Source organism: Thunnus maccoyii, chromosome 3 (genome assembly GCF_910596095.1).
Source record: "Thunnus maccoyii chromosome 3, fThuMac1.1, whole genome shotgun sequence".
In the NCBI taxonomy this organism is placed as follows: domain Eukaryota; kingdom Metazoa; phylum Chordata; class Actinopteri; order Scombriformes; family Scombridae; genus Thunnus; species Thunnus maccoyii.
Window position 1 is genome coordinate 13,541,004 of NC_056535.1, and position 25,169 is coordinate 13,566,172.

Consider the following 25,169-nt stretch of genomic DNA (forward strand, 5'->3'; position numbering starts at 1 on the left):
TTGTAGTTGTTGTAGCTGACATTATTCAATTCAATTGATTTTGGTACAGTACTGCTCTGTAGTTTGCTCAGTCACACCCACTTTACATTGTTCTGTTGTCTTTGGGTCAGTGCAGTCTACGCTAACAGTGACAACGGCATCAGTCCAGCAATCATTCTCCAAACTGAAGCTGATCAAGACCCGACTTTCCAACAAGACCCAACAACATTCTGCTGTTGTCCATTGAGAGGGACATCTCAACCGACTATAACAAGATGATTAACATTTACAAACTCATAGCCAAAATCATTCTCCTTTAATTCCACCAATCCTGCTTCTCGCCTCCCTGACAAGACTGCTCAAAACAGCTTATTCTCAAAATGTTAATAGTTCCATGTTTTTACTACAGATGTGTTTAAGAAATAAACATCTAAATGTCATCCATTCCCTGTATTTAATTAGAGATTTTATAATAATGTTTTAAATGTTTAAAAATTGAATCCTTTTTGATACAGAAGTGTTGTTTTACTTATATTCTCAATCTAAAAAATGTTCATCTTAATGAGGATATAGCCTTTTTACTAAACATGCATCATTGTTCTCTGTTTATGGGGGCCCTTTGAATGTATCAGGTGCCCTTTATATTTTTTCGCCCATGCCCCTCAGACAGCCAGAGTCCACCACTGCTCATAATGATATTAATACACGACATATTTTATATATATATATATATTGTCATCTTTCAGGTGAATTACCACATACAGTATGTAAAAATCTAAGATTCTCAGTGCAGCAAAAGTCTTCCACTCACTGGCTACATATTAGAAGTGACTGAGGAGCCGTTATTCATGCAGCCACATCTCCCTGACTGGTCGTCAACTCACTTAAGCTCCTGCCAGTGTACAATATATGATTTAATTTCCACAGTCCTCCAGAGGCAGTGTAGTATCTTGAATAAAGTAGGGATCATACAGACAGAGGCGTAATCCTGCCATCTCCTCTCTGTGAAGAACAGATCAATATGTCATGGAGCAGTCAGATGGAAGCTGCAGGATACATGAGGTCTGAGGCACTAATGACATAGCATTCATTTTTTTCAGCTGACATGAGTGTTTGGGGTACAATCAGATAGAAAACATCCCCAGAGATATCATGTTTGTATCAAATTGAACCTGTAAAAATGATAAATTAAAAATTTTGGCAATAGAATTTGGTCCATTTCAGGATCAGTAACAGTTGCATTAATATCAAAATAAGATATTTCATCATGATGTCAGAGACAAGTTTGCCAGATTCTTTTGAAACATTGAGGAATTTTTCAATACCTGTTCCAGCTTGTCAAGGGTGCTGAATCCTCCGCCCAGTAACTGTCTAGAGAAAACTGATAGCTTCAGTTAGGCTGTAAAAACTTTGAAACAACCAGACATTAGTTTGGGCCAACATTAGCTGCAGCAGCTGGCTACTTGACATTTCAGAGACAAGTCTTTATGTAAAAGTTCATCCTGACACACATGATGAGAGCTAAAGCATCCTTGTGTGGCTATATCTTAAAATTACAGGCTGGTGGGCATCTATGCACAGCATGAGAGTGCCAATTTGTTGATAATTTAATTCCAAAAGTGATACATAAAATCTGCCTTGTTGGCTCAATCTGGCACTATTTCAATGTCTTACTGACTGATTTAAATTCGGGTCATTAGGGGTGGGGCAAAATAAGCATTTGTGCAATCCATCATGGTATGGTCTCTCGTGAAATATTATAGATGCATTGGCACCAGTAGCAGAGGTCATTTGAACTGTTGTTGTTTGTCAATTTAAAGGAATGGTAGAAAAGCGCTTGTTCACTTTCTTGCCAAGAACAGAATAAATACCCTATAAATATGCTAAATATGAAGCAACCACCAGCAGCCGGCTGGAAAAGGGGGAAACAGCTAACCTGGCTCTGTCCAAAGGTTTAAAAAAATCAACCAGCTCAACTCTAGAGCTCACTCAATGACGTTTTAAATCTCATTGTTCAATCAGTACAATAACAGAAATATAAAAACAGCAAGTTGTTGTTTTACAGGGATTTATGTGCTGGAGTATTTGATGGCAGAGAGCCTGGAGTCTCAACTAATTGTCTGGCAAGAAAGCACATAAATGTATTTTCCAAAATGTCAAACTGTTTCTATAAGGCTGTTTGACATTTAAATGATGACACATTTGTTTGTGTGTGTGTGTGTGTGTGTGTGTGTGTGTTAAATAGGTGAAACTCCATGTGCTGTGGCATTAACTGCCTCCTCTCACTAGTCTACCAAACTAAAAAATCTTTTTATGCAGGAAATAGAGAAATGACTCATTCCTGCTTTGCGAAAGACTGTGTTCCCATTTTGTTATTGAAATTGACATCAGATATAAATTGACCATAAAGCTGAATTCATTCTTTGTTTTCATAAACTATGCAATTTTTATATACACAGAATATCCAATAGATAAAATCACAGACTGAGCTATTAGAAAGGACCACAAGAAAACAGAGTACAGGCTCCCTGCAGGCCACCCTGAAGAGATGAATACTGCTACCCTGGAGTGAAAGAAAAGTCAATAGATGTCCAGAAAACCTGTGCATCTGACAAACAAGTCTGACTTGCAAAAATAAACTGGAGGCAACAGAGCACAACACTGATGTACAAGTAAGGTGACAAGTGCACACACACTGCATACACTGCTGCTTTCTTCTGCTCTTTCCTGTGCGGATACTCCTTAGATTGAACCACTGGGTGGGCGCCAAGTGTTTTAATTCTACATATGGTGGCTTTAATTACACTGAGTTATAAATTGCTGCTCTGGGGCTGAAATATAATCAAGTAAGGTCAAAGAGGCATATTTATTACAAACTTAAAGTAGATATTTATGGCGTGCTGGCTAATGCAAATGATCTTTTTTTACTGTATAAACTAGAGCGGACTAGCTTACATCCATGCTCTCTTGCTCAGTCATATCACTTAGTATGTATTTTATTGAGCCCATGACTAATACTCTTCTCTGATGCTCCTAACCTACATGCATCTACTGACCGCAAACCATATTTATGAAATTTAATATTTATGCCAGCCTCTTGGGTTATGAACTGCCATCTTCATGGAGGGCTTAAACTGGAGATCAATCAATATTTGAATGAGATCGCCGGAGAACAGTCGCATCTCACTGCTCAATCAATCAACCAACAGCTGCCACACACTGAAACCTCATTAGCTCATAAAATATTGACGCACTCTGCTATTTTTAGAATTGTTTGAGATAAAAATTGTCCCTCTTACAAATGTAGACACCGTAGTAGTACCATTTTAAGAGTGTGACTGCACTGGTGTATCAATAAACCTTAGTTATACTGTAAATTATCAGTTCAGAAGCTGCATACCAATGAAACTCATCTTATTTCTGGTATTATTATTGCTAGTGCTGTTGTCCACTGAATGCCTGGTTTGGTTTTCTTAGGCAAAATATCTTCTACTGAAAGCCTGGTCAAAGCCACTAACAAAATTTGTAGTTCTTTACTCTAAAAAATGACAGAATCAGATGGCAGAATTATGACAAATTCACCAAATATGATGTGGAAATGCCAAACAGGCTCCCTGCTGCAGTTAAACCTTCTTCCAAAGTCGAAGTGAAAACAGTTCACAGCGGGTCTGTAGACTATCCAGAGTAACAGCTTTGCAAAAGAAGGACTGCTGCTGACTTTTTCAACTAAAACCACATACAAAGCTGGATGCCGAAATCTCGGAGTTGTATATCTCAAAACCTGGGCTGAAAAAAAAACTACTTGATTGATTAGATACAGTTAGTGAGAAAATCAGGTTCGTTTTGAGTGAACTAACCCTTAAAATGAAAAATTTACATGTTTTAGCATCAGGGAATTGGTTATAATTAACCATAAGAGGCTCCTTGTAGCCCTCTGAAATAACTACATTTTGTTTCAGTCATAAAAGACCCTCACTGTTATATTACTCATCTCCACAAGCAATCATGCCTTTTATTAATTAAATGCTGAGAAAAAAAATGAATCTAATATATGAACTATTTCTTTGTTGATTAATCCTTTTGCACGAGCCTTCATCTGATTCCAGTGGCTGATTGCACAACAGGGTTCTGATTACCTTTGATTGGTTAATGATTAATTATACAATAACAGTACGTAACAATAGCTTGTTGATCTTTCTAAAAGGAACGCTTATCACAACAGCTTCTGTTAGGCAGCTACTGAAATGTGATATGAGCAAGTGAAATGTGGTATATCAGCTACATCTTCCATCAGTCTTCTGGCTTCTCATCATCAGACTTCCTGGCTTTTCCTGCTGTGGGCAGCCGGCGTTTCCTGTCTGCACCTTGAAGAGCGAGTGGATGTGGCATGTCACCGCAGGTCACAGGGTGGTGTGAGAGTTACGATCTGTTGGGTCTCCTCGTGTTTGTACATAGTCTGAATACTCACGGCTTTCAGACGTGCATTTGCTGTCGTTGGAGAAACAGGACAAATTATTATGACTGTGTTAAATATCACAAGAATAAGTGAGTATTCCACCACATCTGAACAGGCACATATCATAAAGATGTCATTGGAAACACATTGTGGTTCTGTTATTAACTGTTGTCTTACTTTGTTACAATGAGTTACAATGATATTAAACTACAGGTTGCCATGTGTAAATATATATATGTAAATATGTTCCTATGGACAATGTGGGCCTCTCTACTTTTCTGATGGTAAAAGCAAATTACAGTTTTACACACTTCTATTATTCATTGTCAGGTATAAGAAACATCGAAATGGAAAGTACCCCACCAGGTGTTGTGTATCTGTTACTACAAAAAAAATAATAAATCAATTACACATCGCTTGTAAATACAGACTGTGGACACATGATGAGTTGAAGGAATTCAGTGTGGTTTGAATATAAGAGATGTTTTATGTACAGCAATAGGACTTCAAACGGATGAATGCTGTCGCTTTCCAACAGTCCTTTTTATTTTTTCACAGCAGGCAACACACTTGTCATAGTACAGGAAAAGCACAGGTGTTACTGATAACATTACCAATGTCTCTGCTCTATTTAAGCGTCCCAGTGGATCAGCATGCACAGTGCACATCATTAATTTTATGATTTACACCTGTGCTTTCCCCAATGTGACATGACAATATGTCTTCCTTGAAAAAGACTCTAAAATATTCATCAGGTGATAAATATTAAACATTCTGTTGATACTCCATCAAAATGAATTGCCTGTTATAAAGCAAATGGGGATATATTTTACTGAGAAAATGGTGGCTAGTTAAAACCCTCCAGAACAAATGTCCCAGTATCTTCATCAGTGATTAACATATTTGCATATTTTCTAAATAGGGAAGGAAATTTGTTATTGCTGTCAACTATTCTGTGCCAGCAATCCCTTCACATGCTTAATAAGTGTGGCTCTACAACAGTGCAAAAATGTTTTACATCCTTTTTTCTAACCTCTTCGCTTAATCAGTCTTTTTTAGGATATCAAACCTTGACATACACGAGTGTCATTAATAACTGATAATGGCTACATTCAATTTAGGAGTTATCAGGAACACCTGTGCTATTCCTGAAATGACAAGTCAAAACGTCTGCTTTGAGAAATTCAGGCATTATTCAGGCTCCTCCTCTGACTGTGAAAGCTCCTTTTCTTTTCATTATCCTCTTAAAACTGAAGTGATTTCATCCTATTTCTAATAGGTTTTTGAGATAATCAGAGTAAAGTATAATAAAACAATATAATTGCAAGTGAAGAGGATGGTGTATGATGGGGGATTATTTTTCATTTGAGTTATTAAAAGTCAGCAGCTCTGGCCATCAAAAGCACTTGATACAGTACTTGATCTTGCTGAGAAATGGAAGCAATTCAATATATATTTTTAACGGTTAGCTAACCCAGATTACAAAAATCATACTTTTCTCACATACTTTTGGTGAAATCTTTCCTCTCGAATGCATCTGGTTTTCTTTGCCCAGGTTTTGAGAAATCCATTACTGCCTCCACCCCAATACAAATGTGAATGAATCATCTTTGTGGGGATCAAAGCCCTAAAAATGAACATCAATCAACAAGTCTTTGTAAAAGTGCCGTCTGTCTTACTCTGGATAATCTATAGACCTCGGTGTCAACAGTTTTCATGGGGACTATTTCTACGGCAGAAAGCAGTGTCAAATGAAAAATTTCACATTGAGGTCCTTATGACATAAACTATACTAAGATGGCACTAAATTCAAAGCTACCATATGCACCTGGTTCTGGTCCTATATTTATCAAACTTACTAAGCATAGCACTTACGAATGCTCTAAAGGGCCAATTTAGGAATACGTCTCGGAGTGGCATTCATGAGAAGCTCTCAAGTGTTCACATGATTAATCACATGTATGCTGAGCAGTAATAGTCAGGCAGATACATGGATTTACCCTACATCTGCCCCCATTCTTTTTTTTAAATCCCTATATTTTATGTATATATTGCAAAAACATTTACTGTAATTTAAATTTCTGTAAAATCTTTAATATCTTGAATAGCAATTAACATGGAGTTAACAAATACTATTGAAACACTATGAAACTGGCTGAAATTGAAACAAATAGGAAACTAAACTGGAGCAGGAAAGAATTCTTCTGAGGGTAGACAAATCATTACAGAACAGAAAATAGTTTTGTATCACACTGACAATTCAGACTATCAAGATGCACAAGTGGTTGCAAAGAAAATCAATGCCAGCTTTGTGTTATTTGCATTTGATAAATGCAAAAGATAGAAAAGAGGGGAAAAAAGCTGGCTAAAAATACCCTATTCTCAATTATAAATATTTGCTTCAGTGAATGTATGAATGGGCAGCGGTGGTTCAGAAGGTAAAGCCGGTTGTCTACTGATCAGAAAGTCGTGGTTCGATCCCCGGCTCCTCCAGTCCGCATGTCAAGGTGTCCTTGGGCAAGATATTGAACCCCAAATTGCTCCTGATGGCCATCGATGTGTGAGTGTTTGTGTGAATGGGTGAGCATAAAAACATTGTGGGGCACTTTGGATAGTAAGTTCTGTATCGCTCCTGATGAGCAGGTTGGCACCCTGCATGGCAGCATCTGCCATCAGTGTATGAATGTGTGTGAACGTTGGCATGTTGTAAAGCGCTTTGAGTGGTCGATAAGACTAGAAAGATGCTATATAAATGCACCATTAGTAATGATTTTGTACACACATTCACTCAACATTTCTAAGTTGTCTTTCTTTACACAATAGAAGAGAGTTATCATGGATACTCAATTGCTACTTTATTAAAAAATAACATTTAATATGCAATGATACAACACTGTACAGTAGAGTGTGTGTGTGCAGGGGAAGCAAAGTTGTCCCAGAGTAGACTGAGTGAGGGGCTGCTGGTCAGCTGTGAGGATGCGCTGAAGTTGTCTCGTGCCGCATTCATCACACGTAGGGTTTAACTTAGGCAGGACTTCCCAGAGCAACTGAGCCTTGACACACTCTGAAGGTATTAACATTTCATCTTATTTTATTTAGTTCATCTTTTTCCAGGCCATTATTATTTCCATGTTTATATCCACAAATCCAATGGGAAAACTCACAAACCCTGAGTTTCTGACTTGTAATATAGCTGTTTCAAGTCAGACATTAGTATTACTGGTATACCCTCGTGTTATGAATGCAGCATCCTGAGAGGAGAAAGGGTCTACTGTTCAATGGAGTCAGTCCAGGATGGGCAGAGGAAGTACCTGATTCTATAATAAACCAGCCATCACTTCTGAAAATGTGGTAGAAACACAGGTGAACATAAATCAATGCAGACTGAGAACCCTGAAAATCCACAGATAGGTTCAGCTAATACTGTATGGCCCTATTATAGAGTGAATTTCTGCATCGTCTAGGACAGATGCCGCAGTGCATGTCATTTAAAAAAAAAAAAAAAAAAAGACACCACAAAATTCTTAAATGCATGATAGGTTGGGACTAGTGGTATTTTACAGAATATCACATTTTCACAAAAAAGTGGAGCAGTCTCACAACAGAGTTCTCCATATTTCAATGGACAACATGAAGCACTGATGATGTGAGATGGCAGTATTTAGCTCTGCAACAATGTAACAGCACCGAGAAGAAAAAAAAAAAAGCAAAAATGAAGACAAATATGGAGATAAGTGCAAGATCAGATTCCTCCTTGTAAACTGGAAAAGTCTCAAGTCTACAGTTTGTGGCGGTATTTCAAGATCAACAGTCATGATTGTTCAAGATCAGCAATCATGATTAAAGATCAGCAGTCATGATTGTTGATCTTGAAGAAGGCCTGAGGGCCAAAATATCATGTGGATATAAGAAAATGCATATGGAGCCAGAGTGTGCGACCCTTTTTTCTACTCTCAAGACTAAGCCAGATAACAAACGGGCTTCATTTGTCAAGTCATTTATTCTGTAGTTAATTTAAATTTTATCTGAGAAAATTGAGATCATTTCATGCATACTCTGACTTTTATTTTTAGGTTAAAATAATGAACACAAGATAGGTGCAAAGCCTGCAAATTTTAAACTCAAACGTGAACTTGTGGATATGAAGTGACTGGTTGAAGATAAGCCGTGACCGTGCTGAACATTGTTGCATTTCTTTATGCATCTCAGTTTCAAGGCATGTGTGGAAGACTTCATCATGCTAATTATGTGACTAAGGAAAGGCTAGATAATTCAAAAAGGCTAGCTAATAACTCAAATTGTGTCTCAGAGATTTAATACTCAGTGACAAGTACAAAATTAAGTAAATGACATACTAAACTGGCTAATACAAAACCTATTGAGGGACTATGGCGTGGAGAAGTATTAGGTTAGATAAAAAACTTGCTCTAAGAGTTGCAGAATTTCCTAGTTCTTGGAAAGTAGAAAGAAAAAAGCCTCGTCTTAATGGCAGCGATTTTAGCTTTTTGTAGAAAAGTTTCCCACATCAATATGATTCACAAACTGGGTTGTTCAACAACACACTTGCATCATTGCCCTGAGAAATATGTTCCCTCACGGCTATGGGTCTGGAGATGCCTCTTTATTTTGTCAGAACGGCTGAAGCACTTGCCACACACGGGGCAACTGTAAGGCTTCTCCCCTGTATGGATCCTCATGTGTACCTTCAGGTGAGCCATCTGTGTGAAGCCCTTTCCACAAATCTGGCAGCGGAATGGTTTTTCTCCCGTGTGGCTACGCTGGTGCTCCTGCAGTCTGCCGGAGGAGCTACAGCATTTCCCGCATACACCACAGCGATAAGGTTTTTCCCGTGTGTGCACTTGTACATGCACGTGCAAGTGGCCAATGTGACTAAACGCCTCGCCACAAACCTTGCAGCAGAAGGACGACATGTGACCTTGTAGGGGGGATTTTTGATGGGGGCAGTCAACAGCGTTGGCTCCTTGGTTGCGCATGTGAGAGGCCTGTCCTCTGTTAGCCCCATTTCCATTTCCCTTAGCACCAACCATCTGTCCTCCATTCTCCACCCCGATAATGTCAATGTTGTTCTCATTTGAGCAGTTTGGATTGACTGGTGCAAGAGGCTGGGCGCCGCTGTTGGAGGAAGTAGAGCCTCTGTGGCTTCCTCCACTCTCTGCCTTCACATGCCTCGAGGAGCCTCGAGATCCGGGATCCCGTTCTCTGTTCTCCACACCTTGACTCTGAGGGAGGTTGGATGTGTGAGGGCCATCCTGGGGATATTGATTTCCAACTCGTGGGGGAGTGAACATGTTCTCTGGTGTGCTGCATGAGCCATGGCCACGAAGCTGATCATCTCCTTGGTTGGGCCGGAGGTCTCTTTTATCCTTGATCTGAATAGGAATACGTTCTTCGTGCCCCATGCTGGGACTCCACTCACGCCGTGGATGCTCACCATCCTCCTCTTCCAACAGCGCCATTGACGGACGATCTGTGAACACAGCAGGAGAAAGAGGCTCAGGTGAAAATATTAACTACACCGCAGCAAACACAACTCTGTCTATGGCACAATCCAGTTTTCAGTTTTAGATTTTATTAAACTACCAAAATGGACTTGGTCCTTATCTTAGTTGTAGTTAACCTGTAAACCTATAGAAGAGCCACCAGCGCACATGGAATTGTTAACTGTTCTTCTGTAAAACATCTTTTTACCAGACAACGTTTTTAATCAAAGTAGCAAAGAGCTGAACTCATTAACTTCACTAAAACTAACAGAGAATGTCTGGATGTAAATATATAAATCGTGGTGATACAGCATCATGTGTAAATTCTAACTGAGCTGTTAGAATTTCTCAACATATAAGTACAATGTTTCCTCCAGGAAACTGTTAAGCAGAGGTGGTAAAACTCCCAAATCCTGACCAGTTTAGTTACAAAATAATAGCTTATACAATAGACACACATTTAGATATATGGCATTTGATGTGAATAAAAACACGTCATTTTTTAAATGTCATACCAGTATCCTAATTTCAATGACGTTAACAGAGGTTGTGTTAATATCAGGCGAAGTGGCCCACCTCAACTATAACACAGTCAGCGAGACCCTCAAACAATAAACAATGCTATATGTGGTGCCTTTATGAAGTATTCACCCCCTTCGACTTGTATACTACGTTGTATATAGTAATATTAATTCACAGTGGATATAACTGGGATTGTTGACACTAATGTGAAATGTGAAAATAATAATACTGATGTCGAGTGAAAGGTTTTGAAAAAATCTCTACAAATGGATTGAAATTAAGAATGCATTACGCATCCAGTCCCAATAATTACGTTAATGGCACCTTTGGCAACACTTAAGCAGCAGTTTCAGATTTTGGTCTTTTAAAAGTGGAGAACACAACAAACACTTTGATACAACACGTGAAAAGTGCATTTCGTCAGTGTGCACTAATGTCTGTCACTGTCAAACATGCATTAATAACAGTTACACTGGCAGTGTCAACATGCAGACAACCCGGGTGCAGGCTAGTCGGCTAACGAACAAAGGTTGCTAACGCGCTAGCCGCTTCACAACTACAGCAGCTAACGTCAATTAGCTCGCTAACGGCTAAAGTTAACTTGCTCGGAAGTGAGGCAACACTATTCTGAGGCTGTTTCGTGTGTGCATTTATATATTCGTCCTGCACGCAGTCATTTCTATATCTCTACCTAATGCTACCCCACAGGCTCGGCTAAGAGGGCATAAAGGGGAGCGACTCCACCGTTAGCTTTCAGTTGGCTAACCTGGCCATATTTCAATCCCAGCGTCTCGCAGCCTTCGTCTCAGATGGTCGTTCTCTCGCTCCCGGATCGCTATCTCCTCCTGGTACTCCAAAATCGTGTCCTCGACAGATTTGTAGATCTCCTGTGCAGCAAGCATGAGCCGCTCAGTCAAAAAGACGTTTAAAAACTGCAGTTTGGTCATCGTCTTGGGTTTGCACGGAGCTCTCGTTATCAGCCAAAATGGACCAAAAAAAAGATGCTCAACCCAATCACGTGACCCCCGAGGAGTTCTTCTTCTTCTTCTTCTTCTTCTTCTTCTTTTTCTTCTTCTTCTTCTTCTCCTTCTCCTTCCTTCTGTGAGGTTTTACAGCAGTTGGCATCCATGATGTTGCATTACAGCCACCTTCAGGTTTTATTCTTTGTCTTTTCAGTTCAGTCGTCCTCAAAAAACTTAACCATTTCCTCCCTTCAACACTGTCTCCACATTCCAATATATAATTTAGCTAGACAGCATTCTCATAGCTAGCAAGTTAAAGTCTGAATGGCCCCCTCTTTAGCTTTAGGAAGGTTAGGTTAGTGCTACAATGCAAATTTTGAACTCAATATCATTTGCATATGGTGTTGAAGCAAGATGTAGAACTGTATGGCATTCATTTGGGGGGGGGGGGGGGGGGGGGGGGTGCTCATGTCCCACTCTGAGAGCTCCCACACTTTTAAAATCGCTGCTCCACCCCTGTTGCTCTGCCCAATTCTCAGCCTGCTTATAATTACTTGCTCTTTTCGTTTTGTCGCCCTACTTCTTAACATAGCCTACGTACTCTGTTATGGATAGAGTGTAAATGTCTCCCTTTTATTGCATTATCGCAATGCTGTTACCACTGTTGATTTACCTTTCTTCACACTATGCCTTTCCCCTCGGATTTTGATCATTTATCATGATCATTTGTTTTGATCATTTGTTTTGACCGCTTCTTTTGCCAATGTGTCTGCTTTCTCGCTTCCCGGGATACCTGAATGTGCTGAGACCCACGTGAATGTGACATTTTTCCCATAAAGGAGATCCTGATGTGACATGTACGAAGTGAGATTATTTGGTTATCCATCTATCTTTGGGCTTAAGGTTTTCCGGTATCACGAAGCTGGCTCACTTTCAACTTTATTCACTTTGTTTGTTCACTTTTATTTTTTTTACAATCTATGTTTCTATGGTTTTTAACCCTATGCTTTTAAATGGGATAAATCACCATGGAAACTTACGCTGAACCGCAAACCTGCCATAGTGGCCTTTTTTTCCTAGGATGGCGAAGTTGTGACCCGCCCTACTCCACCTCTGATCCTAACCAATCTCACTCCTCATGCCTAAACCTAACGAACCCGACCAAGGAAGGTAACGAGCACTAGCCAATCAGAGGCCGAGTAGGGCGGGTCATGACTTCACAATCCTAGGACAACAATTTGGCCTCCAGCTCAGCAGGTGGCGTAAAGACGTGCCGGTAAAAGCGGAAACGACAAAACGTAAAATTTGTGAGCTCCTCCACGTGTGAGAGCAGTCTAGTCAGTCACATTGGCAGGTCCACAGCTCCACGATGAAACGACCAAGTAAGTACAAGCTTTATAGCAATGTTAAACAAATATATTAGCGTATGAAATTACTCTTTAAGGCTTTATTGTTCTGCTGTCTTATCCGCCAACTATAATCATTGCTAACAGCCAAATTATCAATTATGCTTCGTCTGCATTAGCTTCGTCTTTAGCTAACGTTAGCTGGAACCAACGTGTTTTATTCTTTTCTTTTTTTTTCTTCAGAGTTAAGGAAAGCAAGTAAGAGGGTCTCATGTGCCAAACGTTATAAAATACAGAAGAAGGTAAGTGCCTACCATCAAAGAACTGTTTTACTAAAATGCCCATGTGGGAGACATGAGGCTGCTACCGCTAATTTCTGAGTTGTTTGATACATTTAAACGTCCGAGAGTTTGAGTTACATTTGGTTGGTGTTGTGTTTTCAGGTCCGAGAGCACAACAGAAAGCTGAGAAAGGAGAACAAGAAGAAAGGAGTGAGCAAACGAGTGAAGAAGGACATCGGAGTGCCCAGCAGTGCTCCCTTTAAAGAGGAGGTCCTCAGGGAGGCAGAGCAGAGGAGGCTGCAGGTCAGCACTACTCTCCTCAAGCTGCTTGTCTCAATCACCAGCCTGTAGTAATGTGTACCTGTTGTGCATCTGGGCACTGTGTTTATACTGGTGATCTTTTTATTCCACCAAAATCATTGGCATGCAGCATTACCACTTAGTTTCCAATTGGGGTTAAGGAAAACATAAATATGGATATTTGGTGACTGATTCCGTTTTTTTTTACCACTTAAACTCACGAAAAAGTGTTAAACGTTGAAGCAAAAGCCTTAACGCTGTTTAAACCCACTGTCAGATTTGTGAAACCTTTACTTTGTTTATGAAAACAGACAAAAGGGCAATTTCACTGCTATTTCTCCATCCAGAACACATTAGATTAGGTCCAGATCAAAGACCATTATACTTAAACCTGTCAAATCTGGACTAGATTATCAGGGAGACTCCAGAGAGTCATTAAAACACAGTTTCAGATTTGTGCAAACTGAAAAAAGGTCTTTTACTTATATTTCTCCATCCAGACCACATTAGATTAGGTCCAGATCAAAAACTTCTAAACTTAGACTCGTCAAATCTGGACATGATGATGATGATGATGATGATGATGATGATGATGATGATGATTATTATTATTGGGATTGGACAATGCTACGACTATTTAGTGGTTTACGTGGTGAAAAAATGGAGACTTGGCCGCTACATATAATTGTTTTTGTTTTCCTTAACTTTCCCCTTAACCTCAAATTAGAAGCTGACTTCAGCGTTGTAATGTTGCATTTTTCTTCATTGCTCCATCGGTATACTTATTAAACACATTTCTGTGTCATAGATTGAAGAAGAAAAAGAAAGAAGAAAACAAGCTAAAAAAGAGGAGCGAGCCCAGAAGAGGAAGAAGGACAAGGAGGCTGCGAGTAAAGAAACAGAACCCAAAGCCAAGAAAGCTCGGCAGGTAAAAGACTAACGCAGCAATCATACATGAAATCAGAATTTAATCAGTTCACTGTTTACTTATTTTTATTTATTTTTGGTTTGTAATTTCCAGGAGGAGAATGGAAAGCGTTCAGAGAAACAGTCTGCTCCAGACAAGAACTCAAAACAGTTCCTTTGCTCTGAATTAAACAAGGTAACACAACCTGGTCTTACTCAGTGCTTTACTGTAGAAATAAATGTTTTTTAATTCAAACTAAAACTCATCTGACAGTCCTCAATCTGACCTCCTTCTCTTCAGGTAATCAACACGTCTGATGTTGTTTTAGAAGTCCTTGACGCTCGTGATCCACTGGGGTGCAGATGTCCACAGCTGGAGGAGGCAGTGCTGCAGAGCGAGGGCAACAAGAAACTGATTTTGGTTTTAAACAAAATAGGTAAATTGACATGACACTGCCATGTTAATTTATAGTCAAGTGTACACACAGATTATTAGTTTTGTGGTCTAGTGTGAATTGAAAGGACAATATATGTCATGTAAATATGTTTCTGTGTTGTAGATCTGGTACCTAAGGAAAACGTGGAGAGGTGGATACAGTGTCTACAGCAGGAGTTTCCAGTTGTTGCGTTCAAAGCATCAACACAGATTCAGGACAGAACAGTGGTAGGTGGTGCATTTTATACATCAATGATCAATAAGTGTTTAATCTCGCAGCGCCTGTTCATTTCCATCCAGCTTTTTGGTATGTAATTTGAATTTCTATGGTCTCACAGTTTGGATTAATTTTACAAAGATGCTGGTTAACTCTGCGTCTTTTGTAAAACTGTCACAGAATGCATACAGTCAGTATTTGCCTGATTGCTAAGAAATGTGTTTGGTTAACTTTTGTTCAACGGAGGACTGAGAAGGTTGAGCAGCTTGTGTTGTGCTGTTATAACTGGTTATAACCTCCAATAGTAACAAACAAACCACTCTATTAAGTGGCTCTGTGGTGTGCAGAGCTGATAATGTGTGTTTGTGAACAAAACAAAATGTGTTTTTAGTGGATCTTTAAAAAAAATTCAATGTGCGCACACAATTTGAGTGTTGCTTTTAAGTGATTTTACTGTTCTGTCCTCATCAGCAAGCAAAGAAAAGCAGGATAGTTGCCTCCAATGAAGTATTGGACAAATCCAGAGGAGCAGCCTGCTTTGGAAACAGTTGTCTCACTGAGCTCCTGACAAGTTATGCTGCAAACATGCAGAATGCAGCTTCTCTCAGAGTGGGTATAGTTGGTAAGCAGTGTTTTCCCAATATAAAATTTCTTGTTTTCCTTTTTGACAATAGGACTTTCAAGGAGATGTTTGTTATCTGAAGGTTGTGGATTTATATGAAGTGTTGAGTTCTATGAAGACCTAAAATCCAATCTTAGGTAGTTGTGTGGTGTAGATTAATCAGTAATTAGTCTGAACCCTCAATTTGACACAGTCTCCTTGTACCCTCAGGCTTTCCTAATGTGGGAAAGAGCAGTCTCATCAACAGTATGAAAGGAATCCTTGCATGCAATGCCGGTGTCAAGAGAGGCATCACAAAGTAAGAGACTAATAAACTTGGAAGAGAATTATAACATTTTCTCTGGGATTGTTATCACATTGCAGATTTAGCAGAATTCCCTATTAAAAATTGGAATCATTATGTGCATCACTGACTATATCCCAGTTGACAAATTTGTGTTTCCAACATATTTCCTATGCCTTTTTAATTCCTAGCTTATCCTCATGATGAAATGTTTACCCCTTATCACCCCCAGATCCATGCAGGAGGTGCACATTTTGAAGAATGTGAAGCTTCTAGACAGCCCAGGAGTCATAGCATCACCGTCCAACCCTCCAGCCTCTATGGCTCTGAGGAGCCTGCAGGTGGAGGAGGGCCAGGAGAGTGTGCTGGAGGCCGTCAGGACTCTGCTCAAACAGGGTGACAAGACTCAGGTAGGGAAATTATGTCAAGTAGGAGCATATGATTTTTTTGTCAATTAAAAGGGTAAAAGGCATTTATCATCTGTCCTCACTTGTTTCAGATCATGCTCCAGTACAACGTCCCCGACTTCAGAAATTCTCTGGAGTTTTTATCCTTGTTTGCCAAAAAGCGCGGCTATCTGCAGAAGGGTGGAGTCCCAAACACAGAGCAGGCAGCCACGGCTTTCCTTGCTGACTGGACAGGGTGAGTGTTAGTTTTTTCCTGAAGGATCAGGAGGGGGGGGGGGGGCAGCTGCAGTGCATCAGTGTGGAAATGAGGACAAAACGCATTTCTGGATTTCACAATGAAGACTTCTAATCCAACTCTGATCCAAACACTGTGCCAGGCTAACTGCAAATATATGTAGTCATTCTGTACGTAATCAAAATTAGTGTTACTCTCTTCTCTGGGGCTGTATTTTTAGGGAGCAAGTGGTATTGTCTCACTTGATCTTGAGTCACAGATGTCTGTCTCTGGCTTGGTTTTCCCTCAGAGCCAAGATGAGCTACCACTGTAAGGCAGCAGAGAACCACAGCCTGCCTTCCTACCTGTCTGATACTGTGGTCGCTGAGATGCAGAATGGCTGGGATCTAAACAAGCTGAAAACTGGCAATGAGGAAACTCTGAAAGGTACTGGCATTAAATTTGTGTCTGTTTTAACATAAGTCTGAAAACCAGCACTATTAAGACAACACAGTAGCCTCTGTGGCCTTGTCTCTTTATCGTTGCCCACTTTCAAAAAAATAAAAATTAGCGTCTGTTCTTTTGGCTTTATTAATGAGAGTATAAGACTGCGTTTTCTGGAACTTCTGAAACCAAAATATAACATTCATGCCCTTTTTCATACAGTAATTGTCCAGATGTTCAGAGATGTAAAAGTAACCAATCTCTTGGGGCCACTAGCAGGCTTTTAGACTCTGGACTTGTCAGTTTACTCTAGAAAAAAGAATGTAGTCACTTCTGACTGTGTTGCTGACACCAACTTTATTTATTTATTTTTTTAAAGGTGTTAAATTTCCAAACCAGGCCAGCAGTATAAGCTTCATCTCTAAAGGCCCCACTGCAGGCCTGCTGACGGTCAGTGACATCTCTGAAGAAAAACTTGCTGTTGAATCCAAAGAGGAAGAAGCAGAGAAGAATGATGAGGTAACTACAGATGTGACAAAAGATTCTGGAAGTCCGCTAGACAACACAGCTGCTTCAAATAATAACCCAGCCTGGAAATGAGGACAAAAACACAAGTCTTGATTTGTTGATGAAGACTTCTAATCCAACTCTGATCCTGCTGGCAAGAGAAGTTTTATTGAAAGCACTCTGTGTATCTTTAGGATTATTGGAATTTAAATTGTTGAAACATCTGCTCTTCTTGCAGCCTGAACAAACCGCTGAGGACTCAAATACAGCCGAAGAACCAGAGAAACCACAGAAAGCACCGCTCAAAAGTAAATTCAGTTTATAAATTTTCATTCCTTATGTCTACGTTACTAATGTGCACACCTGTTTGGCTGGATTTTTATATCTCACCTCATCTTTCCAGAAAAACCAGGCCATGTGCAGTTCCAGTCTGTCCCCATCGACATCAGCCTCTCCACAGCTACGACAGATGACACCTACGACTTCAACACAGACTTTAAATGATGTTTGCTTTTGCACTGCTTAATTTAACAGCCTGCATGGTCTGGTGGACATGCAGACATGGGTTTGTCAACATGTTGACATCTAAAATCACCGTCGAGGTGCCTTTGGCCATCTTATCATTAAAGGCAAAGTTGATTCAAAATCCCAGTTTGAAAGACACTTGCCTTGTTGGCTGGTTTCAGGCCAGTCATTGGTGTTTGTGCCCTTCCATTAGCTCTTTGAATATGGAAGACAGTGCGACCGTTTCCCAGGCAAGAAGCAGCCTTTATCCTAGACTACTAGGACTACTCCCATCCCAGGAAGTGGACTGATTTGGTGGTTATGTATTTATTCATTGACTTCTACCAGATGTTGGTGAAAAATCACCAGTTTTATGTGTCCAGAGGTTTTTGTAATCTCTTGTGTTCATGCAGAATAATGTATATAGACTTACTTTACATGTAATAAACCCTCTACAAAGCCTCAGTCGGTTTTGTTTTTTAATACATCCATCGCCTGGCTGTCTTTTTGTCATGAAAACTTTACTGTCTGACCATGGATTCATGCTGTAACGACATTTGAATCTTGGAACAAGTAAATCTTGAAAAATGCCTGGTTCATAACAGATAATTGGACATAATATCACAAGATAACATTACAATGATAAAAATGTAGGATTTATTTCCTTTACTATACAAAAGATGACAAATATTTACACCAGCAAGGTGAATGCATTTGAAAAAGTATAAAAATCCTGACAATGATGGGATAAAACACTTTGTGCAAACATTATGTTCTCCAATTTCTGCAGAGCTGCAGCTTGCTTAGTGGTCTGCATATAATGTCATTAAAAACCACACTGTAACAGTTCAGCAAAAGAGGCAGTACAATACTGAATTAGTGTTCACTTATGGCATAATAAATGGATAGCTGGGGCAAATCGAAAAGCTACTGCACCATTAACTTTGCTGCAATTAACTGGTGTTGTACTGTAGTGGATTTATGTAGGAAAAAGGACTTGAACTGCATTTTCTAACTAACTGATGTCTCGCTTGCTGAGACAAGCACAGATCACTGTTAGAAGCTGTCAAAATGTGCAATTAAGTATGATAAAATTTATCACTTTTCCACAGGAAGTATTGAATTGAGGTAATAAGATCAGGCATGTGCATGGCTAATATGATTACAATTAATAACTGAGGGGAATATGTTCAAGTCACTTATTAACTCGGGCTGACTACTGCACCATTATAGCCGAGGTAACTGTATAAAATCCTTCAGTTTGCAAGTAAAGCAAGTTACTCATTATTAAGCTGCATATAAACACACCAAAATGACACTCATTGATTACTTGAACAGTGATGGCTTAAGCTGGTTATGTACATGGTGGTTTTGGCACATTGTCACAAGGTATTGTTACTGCTGACTAAGGTTGATGCATCAGTTTCTATCAAGGTGATGTTGAGGGTGGAACACCATTCTGATCATATACTGGAAAACACTTTTTTTTTAGTGAAACAGTCAAAAGCAATCTCAAGGGCACTGAGTTTCTGGACTTAGCAGCTGTGGAAAATATGTGCACTCCAAGTAACAATATAATCCTCTGGGTATAGAAAAAAAAAAAGGGATGAAATTTATGTTTTCAAGGGACACAGAGTACACACGTCTACATTTTCTGAGGATGACAGAATCAAATACAGGGCCTCTCTTCATATTTGAGTTTGTTCCTGAGATATCACGAGGCGTGGTCCTGCCTGGATAAGGCTGGCTTGGCTGGTTGAATGAAAAAACGAAAAGAAAAGAAAAAAAAAAAGTCCAGTCTAGTTGTCCCCTGCGTGTTTTCGCATGGGATGAAATTTTCCCGTCGGGTCTGGAATGTACCACTTGTCCCACACATCAGTAAAGGAGGAGGTTCTCCCCCAAGGCTTATAGTGTCCATTCCAGTGGAGGAGTTTGGCAGCTTTCACAAACTGTGGTGAGTAGCGGTTGCCAGCACCTGTCAGGCCTGGAAGACAAGGTTTTGCCATCATTACTGTCATCTTTACATTTATGTCACACCATGTACTGTTTAGGTGTCAAAAAACATTAAAGGCAAGCACCACCACCACCCAGAAGTGATCATTTCTGTATCAATAATCACTTTTTGTAACTTAAAAACTTGCATTCTTCACAGAAAATTCTGGTGCAATTAAACTTGACTAGATGTTGAGTTTGACAAGAAGATTGATACCACTCTCAGCTGCAGTCAAGACACGGTTAGCTTAGTTGAGCACAAACTTCTCATGCAGCACAAGTCTTGGTATTTCATCTACAGTCAACTATTCAATGAATAAACCAGAACTCACCAAGGTGCCTGATGTGCCACATGGGGTCAATGGTGGAGTGACGTTTGTAGAAAACAATAAGGAGCGGGGGAGTGGTGACACTCTCTGCCAGTGTCTTACTGTACAGATCCTTCCTGAGGAAACCAACAAATTGAGCTTAATACAAAACAGTAAAAGGGAACAAATGTGAACTTTTGCCCTCAGTTGGTCAAATTTCACCAGGACAGACTCCCATTCAGCCGTCATCTCACCAATGTGAGTAACTCACTGTGTGTTCAGCTCCATCCAGTGCTTCAGCTGCCCGGTGATGTTCTGGTTCTTCCACTCAGTCAGGTTGGCGATGATGACCCCGGGGTTGAAGGAGCACGTGTTGGCCCTCATCCCCAGCTTTTTGATAGCGTCCTTCTTGAAGTCCAGGAAACCTAAATAGTTATTCTATTGAAGAAAAAAAAATCTTTAAGATTTAATCTTAAGAAAAGATTTAATCCAGTCTCACCACAATATATGAGAAAAATCCCACATTCAGATATTGGCCCGGACACAGACAGTGTGTTTGAGGGTTGATTTCTCCTCTAAAACTGCAGCCCTGTCCTTCAATCAGTACAGAGGAAAAGAGATGCCCACCTGATTTCCAGCCCCTCGAACGATGCCCTTAGCAGACGCTGAATCACAGTCATCAGAGAAGGCAGCAGCGTGTCCAAGTTTAAGGTTGGTGTCATAAAGCTCTTGAATATCCGCTGAGACCAAGGAGAACAGGCAAAGTCCATACATTAAACTATTTCCCCAAGATGTTAAATGCTGCATGAAAAACAAGAACAGTATGTTTTATATGGAGAGAAACTCTTCCTTTCTGGTGTAGTATCTTACCTTGTACAATGATATCATCATCCAAATAGATGGCTTTCTCTGCCTCGGGTATGTATAAAGGCAGATAATACCTGGCAAACGTCAGCTGTAAAATGGACCATGTGAACAAAGTTTGTAAGAGACAAAACTAGACTGCAATAGCATAGATATTTATTCTGGGACATTAACAGTACATTTGTTCATCTCACCGGTTTTTCCAGCGTCTGAGGATCTTTAGATATCTTCCCACTGAGGAGCTCAGGCTTGAAAATAACTATCTTATATTTGATATTTTTTAGAGTTGTCTTGCTCAGCCACACACTGTTGATAAAACAAAGAAAAAATGTTAAATAAAAATAAAAAACCAAGGTGATATTACAGTATGTGTGTAGCAAGACAGACTTGCTTCAGTGTCTTACTTGAGGTGATCCACTGTGTCGTTCAGGGTCACTATGGTGAAGACAACATTGGCTTTACTGTTCTGGTAGACACTGTTCATGGCAGCAACCACAGCTCCAAGTCTCTCCTCAGCAGCAGTGATGAGAACAGGGATCTCCTCGCCCGTCCTCGCTGACTCGAGTCTGAGGTCAGGAGACAACTCGGACTCAAAAGGAAGAATCACCCCAGCATCTGGACGAAGACACATTTCACTTGCAACTGTGGTTTCATTTGAATGGTACACAACAACAATATAGAAGGTATTCTGAGAAGAAAAGTGTACCCCACATGTAGGTAGAGACCCCAGCTCAAGGAAAAACATGCCTAAAGCATAAAGGATTTGTTTCTTATTTTGTGTATTTTTACAAAGCAAAGTAATACTCAAAAAATGGGCTCAAAGTAGTGTGCCATCCATTCAGGAGTGGGTTAATGAGGCTATAAAGCAAATTAAGATGGAAAAAATGGCACATAGCTTACACAACAGGTTAGGTGAATCCCAGAGGATGTGGGACCCACTTGAAGAGTATTTATGTATTTATTTAATCTAGGTAGGAACAGTCAATGAACTCCTTTGTTTGTCTTAATGTCGAATGGACAACCATTATTTACTTTTTTTGTGCCTTTGACCCTCACCCCTCTTTTTTTTTGATACAGATAATGTTGATCTTGATATGTAGGTCTTGAATACAAAACTGTTAATGTAATTGAGACAGACAGTGCACAGGAGAAGCTGAGAGACAAATGTAATAACTTGTGATTTTTTGTGTTGTGTTTAATGTCTAAAAAGAAAGTAAAAAAAAGAGAGACTAGATAAACATACCTATGTTTTCTTTGTGTAGAAAATCACTGAGGTTGAGGAGATTTCGTTGAACTATGATGAGGAAGGCCAAAGCCAGGAGCACAAGGATGACCACGTTTACTGTAAGAAAACAATGAAGAGCAGATATTTCAATAGCTGAGGTACACAGGGCAGCAGTGTCAGTGTGGGGACTGTGAGAGCCACAAAAGTAAATATAACTATTAATAAAATAATTTGCTGGGATATAATATTAGATGTAAGTGACCGCCAATTTGCCTCATTAGAGGTCTACCTATTAGTTTGTGTTAGTTAGCCACGGTCAGGTGGAATTCATCGCCAGGACATATTGTTCAAGAAAATACTAAAGATTGGTTCAAACAGTAAAATTGAACTGTGTGTGTAAACTAGGGGAAAATGAAATAAAATAAAATGTAGACCTGAGTGAAAGTAGAAATGTATGAAAGAATGAGTAATGTATTTTCATACACAGGACAGATAAATAGATCATTTAAGAATGTCATCAGACAAGGATTTAAGTTCATTAATAATGACTATTTATTTGTATGAAGAAAGAAAATAATCAAGTCTGCTATGAATTCTTGAACTGTGATTCATTTGTAATTTGTGTTTGGTTTTAGTTTCTGTTTTTGTATTTGTACTTTATTTTTAATTCAAAAAGATGAGCTGATTTGTTTGTTTATATTATTATAGTATGTATGAGTGTGTATGACTGTATGTGTGGTGCAACCCGGGAAGAATAGCCAATGCTTACGTTGGTGCTAATGGGGATCCTAATAAATAAAGAGAAAGAAATAGTTTCTTTATGACTGTTTTCCATTCACATTGTATTATCTTGTTGACATGTCTCAGAGATGCAAATAAGCAGCCACTTCATCCAAACTGACTCACCTCTCCTCAGCGTCATGACAACGGCCTCATCCGACCCTCCAGCACGTTTACTTAATATCAAACAAATAAAACTGGTAAAAAGCTGAAAGTTGACCTGTGAGCAGCCCGAGATGTATTACGTTAGCTGGCTGGCTAATGAGCACTGAGGTTAACCGCACCGCTGCGTGGCGACCGCAGACACACACCGATATTAGTGTCTGTTAACTGTGCATACATATGCTAATTGAAAAGTATAAAATGCAGTTACAGTCAGCTCTAAGAGAGATAAGATGGGAGGCAAATTCACGTTAAAGCCAAATTGCCAACTCAACATTAAGTTTATCCGTTTCCACAATTGCACGTAGTAATAGCTGTCCAATGTATGCCTGATTCTACCTTAACATTAGCGTGCTGTTTTCTCGATGCAAAAAATCTAATTGTAAGCTATATTGCAGCATACGTGCACGTTTCAATGACTGGACACACAATTTTACTACACACAGAATTTTATCGGTAAACTGTAATAGCTTTTAAAAAAAGTAGCTAGACTGGCAGTTATTTAGGCACACAAAGCTTTCCACTAACACGAAACCAAAATGTCTCAGTGCATCTAACTGTTGAATCAATCCATATGATGTATAGCTCTGTGAGCCTGCGCGGCTAGCAGCTAGCAGTAGCCGGATGGGTCTTTCATTCACAACACGACGTATCTTTTTGAAACCGGAAATCAAATTTCTTTCGGGGAGCCGCTTGAGCAAAGCTCTGTCTGTTTATGATCATTCATTTCAAGTGGAAAGATGCTGTCTATATTCAAGTCTATTCCCACGCACATGGTGAGAGATAATTAGCTAATTTGATGCGTGGTTATGCTGCTGTTTCGTTCATACATTTCTGTCAAGCTATCGTCAATTCCTAGCTAGCCAGTGCAGCGGTTTCATGTGTAACAGCTGCTCGCGTTAACGTTATGATGGTTTTTATAGCTACAGCCATTCATTATAGCTTTTAACAGTCATGTATCAGATACGAAATTAACGTAAGGCGCTAGCTGTTAGCTGATATCAGGTTTGTTGTAATGTCAACGAATTCGTCTTTTCATTACTTTTAGCGTTACCTAACCTGCTCCCAAGCTATCAGGCTACATCAAAGCCTCAGCAGCTATGAATTGCACAGATGGACCCACTATCCTCCTCACCTTGTCATTAATGTTGCCTTAATGATGTTTCTCTTGTGTTGCAGGATTATAAAGGCCAGAAGCTGGCTGAACAGATTTTCCAAGGAATAATACTCATCTCAGCGGTAACTAACCATGACACATGTGAACTAGCGATTCAAAACATCCCTTTAGAAGGACATTGCGTTGTTTTTACCTGTTGTCAGGTTCACTGGTATGCTTGTTTTTCCAGGTGATTGGATTCGTGTATGGGCTGATCATTGAGCAGTTTGGGTGGACAGTGTACATCGTTTTGGGTGGTTTTGCTGTGTCCTGTGTGGTGAGTTTTGTTTTGTATTGTTGTCTGCTTTATTGTGGGGAAGGAACAATATATCCACCTCTCTTTTACACAAGACAAAATTCTTGCCCATTGTCGTTTGTCTTATGGTTGTATACCATGTCAACAACAGCTATTATATCATTTTTTTCTGTTTCTCTCCTTGACTGTAGTTGACCCTGCCCCCATGGCCTATGTTTAGACAGAACCCACTGTCCTGGCAGCCAGTGGTACCAGAGACCAGCAGCGAGTCCATCCAAAAACCTCAGGAAAGCAAGAAGAAGAAGCACAAATAACTCAGAATTATCCCTGTCTGGCTGTTAATACATCTTTTTATATTGGAAGTTATTTTGAATTTTGTCTAGCAGTTCACATGTAAAGCGTTGGGAAAGAAAACTTTATGTTTATCAGTCAACAATGAAATACTTGTGTCCAAAAAATAAACATCTGATACTGTATGTTTTATAAAGGAGATGTGTCATTTGTATTTACACTTAGTTTTCTGCAAGGCAGAGTGAATC

General features: G+C 39.7%; 4 protein-coding genes and 2 non-coding genes across 7 annotated transcripts; 4 read left to right on the forward strand and 2 right to left on the reverse strand.

Moving 5' to 3' along the window:
• Positions 1–7,273: 7,273 nt before the first annotated feature.
• LOC121893973 (zinc finger protein 497-like) lies at positions 7,274–11,831 on the reverse strand. Of its 2 annotated transcripts, XM_042406210.1 has the most exons (3): positions 11,225–11,831; positions 9,139–9,923; positions 7,274–7,775 (listed from the first exon to the last, which is right to left on the reverse strand). In XM_042406210.1, the coding sequence occupies exons 1-3, from the start codon at positions 11,403–11,405 to the stop codon at positions 7,770–7,772; spliced, it is 972 nt and encodes a 323-aa protein (XP_042262144.1). In that variant the 5' UTR covers positions 11,406–11,831; the 3' UTR covers positions 7,274–7,769. The 2 variants fall into 2 exon arrangements, with proteins under 2 accessions (XP_042262144.1, XP_042262143.1); XM_042406209.1 differs by having other exon boundaries at positions 7,274–9,923.
• A 717-nt stretch (positions 11,832–12,548) lies between these two features.
• gnl3 (guanine nucleotide binding protein-like 3 (nucleolar)) lies at positions 12,549–18,374 on the forward strand. The gene is made up of 15 exons (XM_042405202.1): positions 12,549–12,802; positions 13,010–13,068; positions 13,210–13,350; positions 14,156–14,275; positions 14,369–14,449; positions 14,555–14,690; positions 14,814–14,917; positions 15,378–15,528; positions 15,739–15,826; positions 16,044–16,221; positions 16,311–16,453; positions 16,743–16,879; positions 17,256–17,395; positions 17,622–17,691; positions 17,787–18,374. The coding sequence occupies exons 1-15, from the start codon at positions 12,790–12,792 to the stop codon at positions 17,885–17,887; spliced, it is 1,662 nt and encodes a 553-aa protein (XP_042261136.1). The 5' UTR covers positions 12,549–12,789; the 3' UTR covers positions 17,888–18,374.
• On the forward strand, positions 15,148–15,282 carry LOC121894864. The gene has a single exon (XR_006095638.1). It is a non-coding gene; the product is annotated as a small nucleolar RNA SNORA47 (small nucleolar RNA).
• LOC121894862 lies at positions 16,518–16,591 on the forward strand. The gene has a single exon (XR_006095636.1). It is a non-coding gene; the product is annotated as a small nucleolar RNA SNORD19 (small nucleolar RNA).
• A 151-nt stretch (positions 18,375–18,525) lies between the features above and the next one.
• Positions 18,526–23,686, reverse strand: glt8d1 (glycosyltransferase 8 domain containing 1). The gene is made up of 9 exons (XM_042405215.1): positions 23,183–23,686; positions 22,295–22,393; positions 21,456–21,666; positions 21,246–21,357; positions 21,058–21,142; positions 20,815–20,927; positions 20,459–20,625; positions 20,212–20,324; positions 18,526–19,871 (listed from the first exon to the last, which is right to left on the reverse strand). Exons 1-9 carry the CDS (start codon positions 23,196–23,198, stop codon positions 19,687–19,689), a joined length of 1,101 nt encoding a protein of 366 aa, XP_042261149.1. The 5' UTR covers positions 23,199–23,686; the 3' UTR covers positions 18,526–19,686.
• A 180-nt stretch (positions 23,687–23,866) lies between these two features.
• Positions 23,867–25,106, forward strand: spcs1 (signal peptidase complex subunit 1). The gene is made up of 4 exons (XM_042405226.1): positions 23,867–23,994; positions 24,398–24,457; positions 24,565–24,651; positions 24,822–25,106. Exons 1-4 carry the CDS (start codon positions 23,959–23,961, stop codon positions 24,942–24,944), a joined length of 306 nt encoding a protein of 101 aa, XP_042261160.1. The 5' UTR covers positions 23,867–23,958; the 3' UTR covers positions 24,945–25,106.
• Positions 25,107–25,169: the final 63 nt, after the last annotated feature.

What these genes read in the sequence shown, in the direction of transcription:
- LOC121893973 (XM_042406209.1), bottom strand. Translation starts at nt 11,405, where the DNA reads ATGACCAAACTGCAGTTTTTAAACGTCTTTTTGACTGAGCGGCTCATG. An exon ending in TGGGATTGAAATATGGCCAG is followed by an intron (nt 9,924 to 11,224) that starts GTTAGCCAACTG and finishes CTGTGTTCACAG; the next exon opens with ATCGTCCGTCAATGGCGCTG.
- gnl3 (XM_042405202.1), top strand. An exon ending in AGATTCAGGACAGAACAGTG is followed by an intron (nt 14,918 to 15,377) that starts GTAGGTGGTGCA and finishes TGTCCTCATCAG; the next exon opens with CAAGCAAAGAAAAGCAGGAT. An exon ending in TTCCTTGCTGACTGGACAGG is followed by an intron (nt 16,454 to 16,742) that starts GTGAGTGTTAGT and finishes GTTTTCCCTCAG; the next exon opens with AGCCAAGATGAGCTACCACT.
- glt8d1 (XM_042405215.1), bottom strand. An exon ending in GACACAGTGGATCACCTCAA is followed by an intron (nt 21,358 to 21,455) that starts GTAAGACACTGA and finishes TTTTATCAACAG; the next exon opens with TGTGTGGCTGAGCAAGACAA. An exon ending in TGATGATATCATTGTACAAG is followed by an intron (nt 20,928 to 21,057) that starts GTAAGATACTAC and finishes CCTTGGTCTCAG; the next exon opens with CGGATATTCAAGAGCTTTAT.
- spcs1 (XM_042405226.1), top strand. Translation starts at nt 23,959, where the DNA reads ATGCTGTCTATATTCAAGTCTATTCCCACGCACATG. An exon ending in AGTCTATTCCCACGCACATG is followed by an intron (nt 23,995 to 24,397) that starts GTGAGAGATAAT and finishes CTTGTGTTGCAG; the next exon opens with GATTATAAAGGCCAGAAGCT. An exon ending in GAATAATACTCATCTCAGCG is followed by an intron (nt 24,458 to 24,564) that starts GTAACTAACCAT and finishes TTGTTTTTCCAG; the next exon opens with GTGATTGGATTCGTGTATGG.